The sequence below is a fragment of the Musca domestica genome, unplaced genomic scaffold (assembly GCF_030504385.1).
Source record: "Musca domestica strain aabys unplaced genomic scaffold, Musca_domestica.polishedcontigs.V.1.1 24, whole genome shotgun sequence".
NCBI classification, from domain to species: Eukaryota; Metazoa; Arthropoda; class Insecta; order Diptera; family Muscidae; genus Musca; species Musca domestica.
In genome coordinates, this window is record NW_026712272.1 from 2,928,453 (window position 1) to 2,943,957 (window position 15,505).

General features: G+C 37.1%; 1 protein-coding gene across 9 annotated transcripts in view; it reads left to right on the top strand.

Annotated features, from left to right (window-relative positions):
• The window catches only part of LOC101893112 (dystrophin, isoforms A/C/F/G/H), a 752,562-nt gene that overhangs the window by 234,006 nt on the left and 503,051 nt on the right, over positions 1-15,505 (top strand). For 8 of the 9 annotated variants that reach the window (XM_059123281.1, XM_059123282.1, XM_059123286.1 and 5 more), the window contains 5 exons: positions 1,985-2,053; positions 2,806-2,896; positions 2,964-3,084; positions 6,295-6,428; positions 6,497-6,671. In XM_059123281.1, the coding sequence (XP_058979264.1) occupies positions 1,985-2,053; positions 2,806-2,896; positions 2,964-3,084; positions 6,295-6,428; positions 6,497-6,671 (590 nt within the window). The remainder of the gene's footprint in view (positions 1-1,984; positions 2,054-2,805; positions 2,897-2,963; positions 3,085-6,294; positions 6,429-6,496; positions 6,672-15,505) is intronic. The other variant, XM_059123284.1, reaches the window with a different exon arrangement.

Below are 15,505 nucleotides of genomic sequence, written 5' to 3' on the forward strand. Positions count from 1 at the left end.
CAGTTCCAGGGGCAGCACCAGCTGGCTCCGGAGGATCAGCTGGCGGGCCCATGCCTTTAAGTTCGGAGTTTAGGGAACACATACGTCAACAGCTATTGGGTAATATACCAGGCAATGTGGTGCACAATACTGGACAGGGGCCAGGCTCCGCAGCAGCTGCTGCTCTGCTACAACATCAAGCCCAATCGCGAGCCGCAGCTGCAGCTGTGGCAGCAGCCCAAGGTTCGGCAGTGGCCGCCCTCACAAGAGAGGAAATGCGTTTGCGTCGTCGTTCGTCACACGATGAGACCCAATTGGCGCAGAGCCCTCAAATGCCCGGTATGAGATTGATTTTGTAATTAAATACAGAGTTTTTATTAATTTTCAATTTGTTGTAATTTTTATTTTTATATAAAAGTCATAAGAAGAAAATGTTTTTTTTTTTTAAAATATTTTTTTATCAAAAATTGACAACAACTATTTATAAACAAAAAAGTTTTTATCAATTTTTTTCTATAGAAAAAACTTACTTCAATCAAAAAAAAAAAAAAAAAAAATGTGCAAAAGTCTCTTCAATAGCCGAGGACAATTTGTTTTTTTAAAGAAAAAAGTCTGCTCAGCAGCAGACAATTTTTTCTAACGAAAAAAGTCTCCTCAGCAGCTGAGGATAATTTTTTTCTAACGAAAAAATTCTCCTCAGCAGATGAGGACAATTTTTTTCTAACGAAAAAGTCTCCTCAACAGCCGAGGACATTTTTTTTCTAACGAAAAAAGTCTCCTCAGCAGCTGAGGACATTTTTTTTTCTAACGAAAAAAGTCTCCTCAGCAGCTGAGGACATTTTTTTCTAACGAAAAAAGTCTCCTCAGCAGCTGAGGACAATTTTTTCTAACGAAAAAAGTCTCCTCAGCAGCTGAGGATAATTTTTTTCTAACGAAAAAATTCTCCTCAGCAGATGAGGACAATTTTTTTCTAACGAAAAAGTCTCCTCAACTGCCGAGGACATTTTTTTTCTAACGAAAAAAGTCTCCTCAGCAGCTGAGGACATTTTTTTTCTAACGAAAAAAGTCTCCTCAGCAGCTGAGAACAATTTTTTTCTAACGAAAAAAGTCTCTTCAGCAGCTGAGAACAATTTTTTTCTAAAGAAAAAAGTCTCCTCAGCAGCTGAGGACATTTTTTGCTAACGAGAAAAGTCTCCTCAGCAGCTGAGGACATTTTTTTCTAACGAAAAAAGTCTCTTCAGCAGCTGAGGACAATTTTTTCAATAGAAAAAAGTCTCCTTAGTAGCTGAGAACAATTTTTTCAATAGAAAACAGTCTCCTCAGTAGCTTTGGACAATTTTTTCTATAGAAAAAAGTCTCCTCAGTAGTCCTCAGCTATAGAAAAAGAAAAGAAAAGAAGAAAAAAAATCTCGTCTATAGAAAAAAGTCTCCTCAGTTCCTGACGAGATTTTTTTTGGAACGAAAAAGGTCTCCTCAGTTCCTGACGAGATTTTTTTGGAACGAAAAAAGTCTCCTCAGTTCCTGACGAGATTTTTTTGGAACGAAAAAAAGTCTCCTCATTTCCTGACGAGATTTTTTTCTTTCGAAAAAAGTCTCCTCAGTTCCTGACGAGATTTTTTTCTAACGAAAATATTTCCTCAGTTCTGAGGGTTTTTTTCTACGCCCTTCTTGATCTCATTTGAACATGATCTTGTCCCACATTTGCATATGTGTTTGTCTGCCTAAACGTGTGTGATGTTCCGTCATTTCATATTTCTTGGGAAGTATTTAAGCAGTTATTGCATTGCAACATTATACATTAATTAATCCACTCCTTCACCAAATTTGCCTGGCACAATACCATTCCATTGCAAGTTATGTCGCAGCATATTCCATCCGGTTTTCACTACCCTTCCGTCATTACTTTAAGATCGAAAATTTCCAACTAAGAATATTATCCATACCTACTAAGCATGTGTTAATTAATTATACTGAACAATACAATCTTTCCTTCTATTTCTATTAGAATTGAAACAATTTTCGTTAGCACCGCATTGTTCCGCCGAATTGGATTATATGCGTTGTTGTCTGAAAGGTAAAGTGTTCATATTTCACAAAATTGCATTTGCATAACAACCTGCAGCTTAAACCAAAGATCAGTTAACACAGTGCCTTCGTTAATATTTTTCTAATAAAATTAATAAAATAATAATTTGAACATAACCTCAATAATATGCCGAAACATAACCTCAAAAAAAAAAAATAAAAACTAAAATTTCTCCACAAACCACAAAACCTACCACAATTCACCACATGGTGGTTTTGGGCTAAGCTAACCCAGCCGTACTAAATCAAATCGTATGATTGAGCAAGGCATTGTATAACTGTAAAATGTCTGCATATCAGACTGCCACCTAGACATAACCTAACTTTTTTTTTAATTACTACTAATTAAAGCATGGTTTTCGTTCTTCCCTAAAAAACAACAAATAATCACCATGAATTTTTTTCCCAACATCACTTGTGGTTTTTTGAGTTTTTGTTACCCAATTGAGAGAGAGAGCGGGAGCAAAAATATTCAATACGTCATATAATCAGCCCTGGATATTGTGTTCACACAGCCCTCCAACAATAATAAAAATAATAATAAGTCACAATTATAAGAACCAAACCCTCCCCCACTTAACTACAGGGTGTTTCCAAAAAGGGGTTTTTATTTTTTATTAATTTATATTTTTTTTTGTTTTCAAATATTTCAGCACATTTTTGTTAACATCTATTTTGAATTTTATATCAAAATAATTTTGAATTGAAAATAATTTCTGAATTTTCCCACCACTTTTGTAGTCACCCGTTTGCGTGAACATTGGGATGAAACGTCACAGTGCGTATTGCAGCGTGCTGCCCAGCTGAAGACCATGCTGAGTGATTCCCAGAGGTAAGGTTTAGAAAATGGATTTGAAATTTAAAAAAAACTTATTTTTTTATGAATTCTCTTGTTTCAGATACGAGGCCAAACGTCTGGAACTTGAAAAATGGCTGCAACGCATGGAAGCCCGTGCCGAACGTATGGGCACTGTGGCTACCACTGCTGATATCCTAGAGGCCCAGCAAAAAGAGCAGAAGGTGAGTAATATTTTGTTTCGAAAAAAAAAAAAAATAAATTATTTAAGAGGGAATCTGAAAGGGCTTCGTGATAGGCGGCCTCCGTATGACCAATATTTGAATGAAATAATATTCAAACATTAAAATAATATGGACCTGGAAGGAGGAAGGTTATATGCATTTCCTGTAGTTGTTCAAAGATCACCTTTTATAAAGTAACAGCAAGTGTCCACTATGTCGTCAACGAAAAGTTCTCCAATTTGTTCATCAACAGAGACTTCAATACGAAGTTTCCATCTCTATCCCAACACTCACCGCACATTTTGTGACATTTTGCACTTTTCGTACGTTCATAGTACGCATTTCCAAAACCCCCTCCTCATAATATTTGAGGATTCCTGCTCTATCCCTACGCCCGATTCAAAATTTAGAAGCATTTAGTTTCTTTTTTTCTATTTTCAACATAATCTCCATATCCCAGCCTCAGATACCAACAGTCACCTCAATATCAAATTTCAGGATTTCAACTCTGTAAGTTAAACCATTACCAAGTTTAGTAACATTTAGTGCAATTAGGGTACACATATTCAAAACCAGTTCCTTTTCTCATTCACTGACACCAACAGCGAGATCCATATCAAATTTCTGGATTGAAGCTCTATCCCTTCGTCCAATAACATATACAGGGTGAGATAAAAAACTGCAACAAAGTCAAACGCCATATTTTCTTAAATTTTATTGAATGAAAGCAAAAAATGTCGGAAATAGCATCAAATTTTAGAATAAGTTTAGATTTGTTCGAAATGGTAACCTTTGGCACGTATTATGGCCTTCAATGAAACAGCCACACGCTGCCCGAATGTTGCTCTGCGGTATTTAGGCTCATTCCCGACGAAGCGCTTGCTTGAGGTGATCGACACTTTGGTATTTTTTAATGCCAACCTTGCTTTCCAAAATACTCCAGACACAATAGTCCAACGGATTGGTATCCGGAGGCCACCAACATTGTGCGTTGAAAATGAAGCGAGGAACCTCATTTTGTAACCATTCTTGTTTGCGTGCCCAAGGCTTCAATACAACCACCAGAATATTTTCGCGATAATAATCGGTATTTATTCTGATGCCACCATCACCGGCGCTTGAGTTCTGGTGCCCTACCGAAGGTGCATATTTTCAGCTGACCTCTTTTGCAAATAAACACGGTTATTTTGTTTGTTTACAAACTGCTGGACAACGAATGTTTTCTCATCGGAGAAAACCTAATTCGGCAGTTCACCACTTTCGGAAGCAACTCTTTAGCTCTTTTGAGTCTATTTTCTTTCTGTTGCGGTGTAAGTTGTTGCACTTTTTGGAATTTTAATGGCTTTACCCCGAGCTTATTTTTCAATATTTGACGAATGAAATATTGCGATATGTTCAGCTCACGAGCCATTTTTCGGCAACTGCGACGCGGGTTTCGATCAAGTCGCGTTTTTACTTTTCGAAACATTTCCGCTGATGTTACTGTTTTCCTCCTCCGACTTACTTAGCGTTGGCCTACCAGTATCACAGTAAAGAGCAATGGTACGAGACACAAAAGATTTATTCAAATGTAAATGCTGGAGTGCCCTATCGATAGCCACTTGTGGTTTTCCAGCAAAATACAAAATAAATTTCCATTACGAATAATGCCAGAACTCCATAACGAATAATTTTTTTCTGGAAAATTCTCACCAGAATGCTTTTGTACGCATGTAAACAATATAATGAGCTGTCACTGCAATAATTTTAACAGCTGTCGGACAAGTGGCTTAGAAATGACAGCAGTCTGAAATTGGTTGCTGTTTTTTCATCTCACCCTGTATATAACACAGTTCCACAACCACCTCCATATCTCAATTCCAGTTACAAACAGAGACCTCAAATTCAAATTTGTTGGTTGGATTTCAAATTTGTTGTTTGTGATTCTTATGTCAAGTTTCAGATTTCAAGCAGTATCCGTTCTTGGAATACCAAATTTAGTACTATTTAGTACCTTTAGTAACTTTTGTCAATTTGTAGTTAATCTTTATCACAAGCCTACCATCAAAGGGACCACAATGCATAATTTCAAATGTCCAGCTTCATCCGTTCACCCTATAACACAATGTTCCAAATTAAGTACCATTCAGTACACTTCGCACACTTAGCACAAATTTCCGAAATATATCAAAAAATATATCAGATTTACTTTCCAAATTTATCCGTTCACAGAATATGTTACCATTTTCGAAGTTTAGTACCATTTTAGAACTTTTCTTACCCTTAAAGTTCGAATTTCCAAAAAAACTATTTTCTACATCTACGCTGCACTCCATCATTGACTCTCATCCCACATTTCAGATTTCTAGCTCAATCCGTTTGTCAAATACAACGTATCAAATTTTAATAGATTTTATTACATTTCGTACCCTTTTAGTACGACTGGACGTTGATTCTTAGCCAGTCAGTTAATTCAATACTCCTTTATAAGTAGAAGCAAAAAAAATTCCTCACATAATATTTTTAAATAGAAACAACTAAAAAGGAGCTAAGTTCGGCCGGGCTGAATAATACCCTCCACCATTTGGAAGGAACTTAAAAATTTTAAAAAAAATTCCGGAAACTACCGCCTAAATGAAAATGTTTATATGGAGACTATACGAAGACGTGGACCTGCTTACGAAATTTTTTGTCATAGGCTGTAGTACCCATTGCGAACATCAAATACGAAATTTGGGGGCTATACGAAGACGTGGACCTGCATACAAAAATTTTTGTAATAGGCTGTAGTATCCATTACGAGCTTTAAATACCAAATTTGAAATAATTCCGGTAAATACTGTCGCTAAAATCATGAAAATACCGAATATCGGGAGGTACCGTTATATGGGAACTATACGAAAACGTGGACCGACATAGCCCATTTACGAACTTAACCAGCCTACTGGTAAACTATGGATGTATGCCAAATTTTAGCCCTATATCTCAATTCGTTCGAAAAATAACGTTATTACAACAGACAGACGGACAGATAGACGGACATCACTAGATCGTCTTAAAATTTTACGCTGATCCAGAATATACATACTTTATAGGGTCCATTATAAATATTTCGAGGAGTTACAAACGGAATGACAAAGTTAATATACCCTCCATAGAATGGTGGAGTGTATAAAAAAGCTCTCCGTTCACATACTATATTTATAATAATTTCTAATTTTCTCTTTTCAGTCCTTCCACGCGGAACTGCATCAAAACAAGCCGCAATTCGAAATATTCAATACATTGACTCAAAAACTCATCGCCGTCTATCCTGCGGATGATACGACCAGAGTCAAGAAAATGACTGAGGCCATTAATCAAAGGTTTGTTTTTTTCGGAAATTCTATTGGAGCATTTGTACAAAATTGTAATTTCGACTCAACCTTTGCAGATATGCCAACCTCAATAATGGTGTTATCAATCGCGGCAAGCAGTTGCATGCCGCCGTCCATAGCCTGCAATCCTTCGACCGGGCCATGGATCAATTTTTGGCATTCCTGTCGGAATCTGAATCGTTGTGTGAAAGTGCCGAAGCTGAGATTGAGAGAAATCCATTGATGTTTAAGGTAAGTGGTACAGTTTTTTTCTTTTTTAATTTATACTGATTTAAATAAATTGATATTGATTTAATGCTGAGAATTTCGGGATACCCTAAAAATTATTATTAAAAGATTATAAGAAATATTCAAGTTATTTTAGCATTGATTGATTATTCCATTATTTTTATGCTCTTTATTATACGTGTAAGCTTTGCAAAAGTTCTTACTGTATTGAGAAGCTACAACAGGTCTTTTTTATGGGCCATATAAAGGCCACCTATAGGTTTCTATTCCTGTGGGAGATCTCTCAATGGTATATTATTTACGAATGACTTATTGAAGAGTATGATGTCTTCTATGTGCAGTTTTCATAGATGCCTTCCATATGTTTTATAACTCCTTAAGAAAATTTGCAGCGAAATGGGGAAAAGTGCTGTTTTTTTTAGAAACAGAAAAGATTTTTTTTATTAATAAATATTGATGCCATTTCCTATGGTACATATTAAGTATACAAATTTCTTTTTTTCCAGAGAAACTCGAAATTTGATCTAAAATAATTCTTACTTTGACACTTCTCCCAAAATATGAACTATAAAGGGAGATTTCGACTTGGATTGGATACGTGTTTGATTAACAGTAAAAAAACGCAATACATAATTTTCGCTTTTAGTACATAAATGTTGAATACAATTTTCTTGAAAACTATAATATATTGATAACCGCTTCATTCTGAAAATTATAGTGAAATTTTGTGCAGAATATTTTTTCCTTTGACACATTTGGCCTAGAATGAAAATTTATATTACTTTCAGGCGTCAACTCGAAAAAAGTCCGAGGAAAAATTGTTGACAAAAATTAGGAAATAATTTCGGGTTTTTTTTTAACATATATGCAAATTTTTTTTGATATCCAATGGAAATAGAGATTTATTATTTTTGGTAACTCATAGCAGAATTTAATGAGGAATATTTTCGTCTGTGATGTCATCATTCTAAAATAATGCCTTATTAGAGATTTCTGGATAAATTCGCAAAATCACCCTAAATAGAAATCCTGGCGTTAATGTAAGATTTAGACCCTTGACGTCTTCCAAGACCTATAGTATAATTACATGACAAAAAATTTTGCGGAATATTTTGACTTGCTAAAATCTAATTTAACAGGAGTTTTTAGTCATATTTAAAAAAGGATCAAAAGTACCCCTTATGGTTAAATTACCAAAATGGTTAAAATTACCAAAATATTCCTCTTATTTTTGTCTACAATATTGCCGAAGACACCATATACTTTTAAAATGCGGTTACACGTGTCCTCTTTCTTTAGCTCTTAGATTATCACCCTAAGTGGCAGCCAACGCACTTTAGAAGCTCTCTTAAGCTCTGTCCGTCTTTAGACTAAGTTTCAGCTCGTCTTGTGTATAGAAACTTCTCCAGCTTGTCTGTAGAGGCTCCCTTACTTTTAGCACGTCGGTAGAGTAGGGACTCTCTGGCCTTCAGCTCGTCTATTGAGACTCGCTGGCCAGTCAGTAAATCTATTGAGACTCGCTGGCCAGTCAGCTCGTCTATTGAGGCTCTCTAACCAGTTAGCTCGTCTATTGAGAATTCCTGGTCAGTCAGTTCGTCTATTCGGACTCCCCGGCCAGTCAGTTCGTCTATTGAGACTCTCTGGCCAGCCAGCTCGTCTATAGCGACTCTCTGGCCAGTCAGCTCGTCTATTGAGACTCTCTGGCCAGACAGCTCATCTATTGAGACTCTCTGGCCAGTCAGCTCATCTATTGAGACTCTCTGGCCAGTCAGCTCGTCTATTGAGACTCTCTGGCCAGTCAGCTCGTCTATTGAGACTCTCTGGCCAGTCATCTCGTCTATAGCGACTCTCTAGCCAGTCAGCTCTTCTATAGCGACTCTCTGGCCAGTCAGCTCGTCTATAGCGACTCACTGGCCAGTCAGCTCGTCTATAGCGACTCTCTGGCCAGTCAGCTCGTCTATAGCGACTCTCTGGCCAGTCAGCTCGTCTATAGCGACTCTGGCCAGTCAGCTCGTCTATAGCGACTCTCTGGCCAGTCAGCTCGTCTATAGCGACTCTCTGGCCAGTCAGCGACTCTCTGGCCAGTCAGCGACTCTCTGGCCAGTCAGCGACTCTCTGGCCAGTCAGCTCGTCTATAGCGACTCTCTGGCCAGTCAGCTCGTCTACAGCGACTCTCTGGACCTCCAACTCATCCATTGAGACTCCCTGGCCCCTCAGCTCGTCTATTGAGACTCCCTGCGCTTCAGCTCGTCTATAGAGACTCCCTGCGCTTCAGCTCGTCTGCTGAAACTCCCTGCGCTGCAGCTCATCTATTGAGACTTTCTTGCCTTCAGCTCGTTTATAGAGACTCCTCATGACTCCATGCACTTTATCTCGTCCATATGAACTCTCCTGCCCTTTGGCTAAAATATACTTTCCAATTTTTCTGGAATTTTACTCTGATGTTATCTCTTTCTTTAAAACTCCATATTCCTTATCTAGAAAATTTCCCCTGCCTGTTTATGATGTCTGTAATTGTTCGCATGTAATTGATCTCCAAAAGCCATTAAATTTTATTAATATTTTCGTTTTTTGTCTTAAGACTACATTTTCCCCCTTTTTCTTTGTTTTGATCCGCAATCGCATTGATTTTCAATTTATCAATCAATTGATGCGTTTGTTTGAAGATATCTCTCGGGGCAGACACATGAATTCAATTGGTTTTTCTGTTGGTATCTGCCGCAATCTGCTTCATATATGTATGGAGGGTGGGTGCTACGCAGACTGGCAGGCAATTTGTGGGCAATATGGAAATGGAAAATTGTAGCGGAAAAACTGAATATATTCAGCGTATGAATATTCCTGTTTGCAAGAGCTTGGTAACATTTGTTTGTTGAGGCTTAACAGGCTGCGTATTTGCTGATGATGGTGGAGCTGATGGTGGTGCCAGTCAGTCAGTCAGTCATTCGAGACAGCCATCGAGTGGTTGGCATGCGTTGCAATTCGTTGTCTGCAGCAGCAGCAGCAATGATGACAACCACTTGAGCGCCATCTCCACACAAATGATGATCATCCATAATGCGTAGAAGATTTGTAAGGTTCAAAACGCTTGTTCTAAATGCATGCATTCATTCTGTCAGCTATGCAGCCAGCTATGCACCCACTTAACTCAAATCTTTATGGATTTTTTTCTGTGTCGTATCTTTGTTTTCCTTTCGTTTTCATCATCATCATCGTCATCGCATCTCTATCTACAGCTACATCCTACTCAACTTGAGCCACCGCTCTAAGAATTTTCTTCGAGCTGTTTATTTGGTTTTTCCTGCTCTGGGGTTCTGTTTCAGAATTTTTTCTTCGTTTACTCCCTATTCTGTTTGCTATTACTTTAAGTGCAATCGTTTGGGGTTTAATTGCATTCACAAAGGAAAACCCCACAAGACAGGGGATTGAATACAAAGTGCTGGAGGAGGCGGACGACGAGGTGGAGTGTGGAAGATAGTCTATGGAAAACACAAGCTAAGTGCTATTTAGACAAGTATCAAATATTCCAACAATCAGTCAGACACTCGTTGGAAAAGAATTTCAATGCACCCTTTTTTGTGCCTGATTTCTTGGGGTTTTGTTGTTTAAATTGTTGTTCTTTACTTATGCCCGCATAATAGTAGCCTTTTCCAAACAATTTTAATTTAATTTTCAATTTCTATTTTAATAAAAGTTCAATAGGTTTTTGGGAAATTTAAAAATTGTCTTTCAAATATTGGTTTTTCTATTTGAAAGGGGGGAGGAGCAAACGACCAACAATGGCTTGTGCCAATGTCAGGGTTAAGGGTTAGCCAATAAATTATAAATAAAGTGTTGTTGTTGCCCACAAAAGGTTGCTTATAGGGCAATTTGAAATGCCTTATAAAAATATTGTGAATTATTGTTTAGGGAATCGAATTCTGGGACTGATGTCTATGATGAGTTAAAAAATTTTTGGTAAAGAGGGAGAAGATGAGCTGACGAGCAGGAAATGACATTAAAATTCTCCGAGTATTTACAGAGAGAAGAGAGAACAGTTGTGAAGACTAAGGAGTATTTTGGTAAACGGAGTCTTAATTCTTTGGAGGAACTGGCTTTTCTACCATGGGAGTCTACTATAGTACAAAACAGGAAACTTTAATATAACAGGAGAAGTATTTTTTAGCCCATTGATTCGCCGGTCTGACGGACAAGCAAATGGCGGACAAGCAATTTCCTGTAGACAAACTGGCTGTTCCGCAATAGAAGTCAACAGTAGACGAACTAATTGGTCGTTGAGAAGAGTCTATCTTACATTTAAGAGACTATCTATACATTTAAGAAACTCTCTTCAGCTCGTCCCGTCTATAGAGGCTTAGCTCGCATCGTCTATAAAAAATCCCCTCAGCTCATTTTGTCTATAGAAACTACCCTCAGTTCATTTTGTCCTAGAGATCGTCTCGTATTCAGCTAGGCTATTGATACTCTCTGGCGAGTCTGCTCGTCTGTTGAGACTTTCTGGCCTTCACCTTGTCTATAGAGGCTCTCTGGCCAGGCAGGTCGTTTATAGAGACTCTCTGACCAGGCAGGTCGCCTATAGATACTCTCTGGCTAGACAGGTCGCCTATAGATACTCTCTGACCAGGCAGGTCGTCTATAGAGACTCTGGGTAGACAGGTCGTCTATAGAGACTCTCTGGGTAGGCAGGTCGTCTATAGAGACACTCTCGCTAGGCAGCTCGTCAATAGCGACTCACTGGCACATCAGCTCGTCTATAGCGATTCACTAGCCAGTCAGCTCGTCTATAGCGACTCTCTGCGCAGTCAGCTCGTCTATAGCAACTCACTGGCCATTCAGCTCGTCTATAGCGACTCACTGGCCCGTCAGCTCGTCTATAGCGACTCACTGGCCAGTCAGCTCGTCTATAGCGACTCACTGGCCAGTGAGCTTGTCTTCAGCAACTCTCTGGGCAGTCATTTCGTCTATAGCGACTGTCTTACCAGTCAGCTCGTCTATTAAGACTCCCTGAGCATCAGCTCGTCTATTAAGACTCCCTGAGCATCAGCTCGTCTATAAAGACTCCCTGAGCATCAGCTCGTCTATAAAGACTCCCTGAGCATCAGCTCGTCTATAAAGACTCCGTGAGCTTCAGCTCGTCTATAAAGACTTCCTGAGCTTCAGCTGGTCTATAAAGACTCCCTGAGCTTCAGCTGGTCTATAAAGACTCCCTGAGCTTCAGCTTGTTTATAAAGACTCCCTGAGCTTAAGCTCGTCTATAAAGACTCCCTGAGCTTCAGTCCGTCTATAAAGACTTCCTGAGCTTCAGTGCGTCTATGAAGACTCTTTGCGATTCAACTCCTTTGTCAAAACTTCCTGAGTTTGTATATAGGGACTCCCTGGCCAGTCGGCTGGTCTATTGTGATTGCCTGGCCAATCAGCTCGTTTATGGAGACTCCCTGGCCTTCAGCTGGTCTATTGAGGCTCTCTGCGCTTCTCTGGCAAGGCGACTGATCTATTAAGACTCCCTGCGCTTCAGCTCCTCTGTTGCGACTCTCTGGCCAGCCATTTTGCCATAGAGACTTTCTGGCCTTCAGCTCGTCTACTGCGACTACCTTGTTTTCAGCTCGTTAATGGAGAGTCTCTGGCCTTCAACTCATCTATTGGGACTCCCTGGCATTCACCTCGTCTATTTAAAGTCCCTGCGCGTCAGATTGTCTGTAGAGCTCCCTAGCATTCAGCGTGTCTATTGAGACTCCCTGGGTAATCAGCACGTCTATTGAGACTGCCTGGCCTTATTTTTAAGGCTTTTAAGAGGCCACAGTCAAGTTATAACAAAAGTGACATCTTTCTACTAAATTTATCATCTTCTTACAACTGGTGAAACTAAAATAAGCTTTCTAAAGTCTTATTGAAGCTTTGTGATTTATTTTGTATTTTCGAAAGAAAAGTCCTTTATCGAAATAAATAGAAATAAAAATAAATATGCTTTTATTTTCCTTTTAAGCTTCTCCAAGTGCCATTGAAAGCTTCAGGTGCTCCGAAAGCTTACAACGAATAATGTCCTTACTAAAGATTCTTAAGTTATATCGTTTTTAAGATATATTAGATTTGAATTTCGACAAGAGCTTTCTGTTAATAACACAAAGCTATTAAATTAAAATCTGCCTTGCAATGCAAGCTTTATATTTGCTTTTCATTTGTCCCCATCATTGTGATAAGAAAAAGTCTCCAAAAAGCTAAAGCTTTCATCCCATATCAAACAACTTGTATAACATTGTGTGTTAATCTCTATTTCTCTTCTCTCATTGTCCATACTCTCTCTGTACATTTTGTTATCATAGTTTACCGGTTTGTAATGTATTATCTCTCTCTCCCTGTCATTTTCTCTGCTAATCAACCATGACCCTTGTTATGGTTATTTGTTGATGGATGGATGTGCTGGCTGGCTGACTGTTTGTCAACATTGTGCTTTTTGGCGGGTTTGTTGTCTTATCAGAAAAAAACTTACTTTAACCTAGATTTTGGTTTGATGTAATAGTTATATTTGTTGTTGTGCTCTTTATTTCCACGACACTGGGAGGAGGGAGGCAAGGTGTCATAAAACAATAGACGTATATTGCAAAACTTGAGAATTACTAAAGTAAATGTTGTTGTTATTTTTTTTGTTTCAAAATTTATTTTTATTTTCTGTTTTTATTGTTTGTTTACATTTTTTATGGATTGTTGGCAAAGAGAGAGACAGAGAGGAGCATGGAGATAAAGGTAAATTCTCTCTCACATGAAAACAATTTGTTTGAGAATTTATTTCTCTCCACACGCAGATGCTGTGCTCGAACTTCCTCTATCTTCTGGCTAGAGATGCTGGATAAATTTTCTGTGAGTGAATGTCTGTTTGAGTTCATGTAGTGGAGACTTTGTCAAGTGGTTTTCCTTGGTCGTTTACTCCACACGCTGTTAAATGCTGTATTGTTGCCGGTGTTGTTGCTGTTGTTGTTGTTGGGGAAAATTTGTTTTGTTGGGTGCTAAGGCGGGGGTGAATTATAATTTGAGAGCATTTGATAGGGCATTCATTGTGTATTGTGATTATGTGAGCGCATATGAGCGGTGCTGTATGGCCTGTAGCTTTAGCCGAGATGTTTAAACGTTCTGGAATTTAGTTTGTATTTTGAATCTTGAGCGTTTACACGGTGGCGGGCATGTTGCGTGTGATAATTCGAAATTGTTTTTTTTATGAGAGAAGTTTTAGTAAAAAGAAAAATTAATAAAAAATAAATAAAAAAGCGCGTTCGGTAAAAAAACTAAAAAAATTAAATTGAAATTAAAAAAGTAAATTAACAAAAATTACAAAATTATAAAATCCATATTTAATTGTAAAGTGCATTCGAAATATAATACCAAATAAAATTGCTGCCTATTTTTAGGCTACAAATTCAAAAATAATATCTACCAACTATTTATACATCTGCGAATATTAAATATAAATCTAACTAATCTACTGAATTTAAATTACAAACAAAATCAAAAACTGTTGCCTACAATTAGGCAACATAAAAGTAAATTGAATTCCGAGAAATAAAACTAAAAGTTTCGTGCGAAAAACTGACTAGCCTATAATTAGACCACTGAAAGAGAAATTTCCTAGTTTGAGGCTAACTACAGAAGAGGAATAATTAAATAACTCTTGTTATTTGAAGAGGATAAAGTTCGTAGAAATTTGGAAATTTATAAAGAAAAGGCATTGCCTGCATTGAGGATTTTACAAATATTAAAATATATACCAAAAATTAGGGCTTTAAATTTAATTGTGTCTTGGTTTAAATGTTTAGAAAATTTAAAATTTAAAAAATAGAAAATCATGAGATGAAATTGGACAAAATTTTAGAAAAAAAAGTTAAAAGAAATTAAGAATGCAATCAAAACCAGTCTGTCCAAAATGTTTGTAATGTCCAAAAATATTTTCCGAAATATTGAATTGTAAAAACTTTGTTAAAAATATTGAATTTAAAAGCGAATTGAAATAAAATTGTTGCTTTAGTTTTGGCCTGTACTAATACAGTGAAACCTTTAATACAATTCACTTGATTCTAAATAGGTAGAAAAAATGGAAATTTCAAAAATGTTGCTTAATTTCGTCGTATCAAAATACAGTGAAACCTCCCATAAATATAGTTGATGTTATCTAATTACAAAAATTTGGATAAATTTCAAAAACTTATGGATCAAGTAGGCAAAAGCATTGACAGTAATAAATAAAATAAATTGGTCTATTGAAAAACTTGTAGCATACATTTAGGCAAAAATATTGAAAATTAAGAAAAGTTATAGTTTTTTCCCCAAAAATGATGCCTAATTTTAAGCAAAACTACTTCACAATTGTTTTGTCGTCATAAAGCACAAAAAATAATGAAAATTTTATGAGATATGTTGAATGCTTCTCTCTGTGAATCTTACAGCAAATTATGAAAAAAAAAAAAAATAAATAAATAATAGGCAAAGGGCTTTAGGAAAAAATGTTGTGGCCATTTTTGAGATTGCCATAAAATTTTTCTAAAATATAAAAAAAAAATCTGTACAAAAATTAAAAATGTAAAAATCTGTAGTCTACTTTTAGGTAAAACACGATATTACAATTACATCACAAATTGGGGAAACCTTCTTAAAATATTAAATTTTTCTCCTAGTGGTGGGAACTATTCCTGTGAGTGACTATGGATTTTCGATGTTTAAAGGATTCAAGCCACAATTCCAAACCAATCTACATTTTGATTTCCACATTTCTATAAAATAGAGTGAAAAAAATTTGGATAATTTTCGCAACTTACTTAAAGTAGGCAAACTATTGACAGTAATAGGGAAAA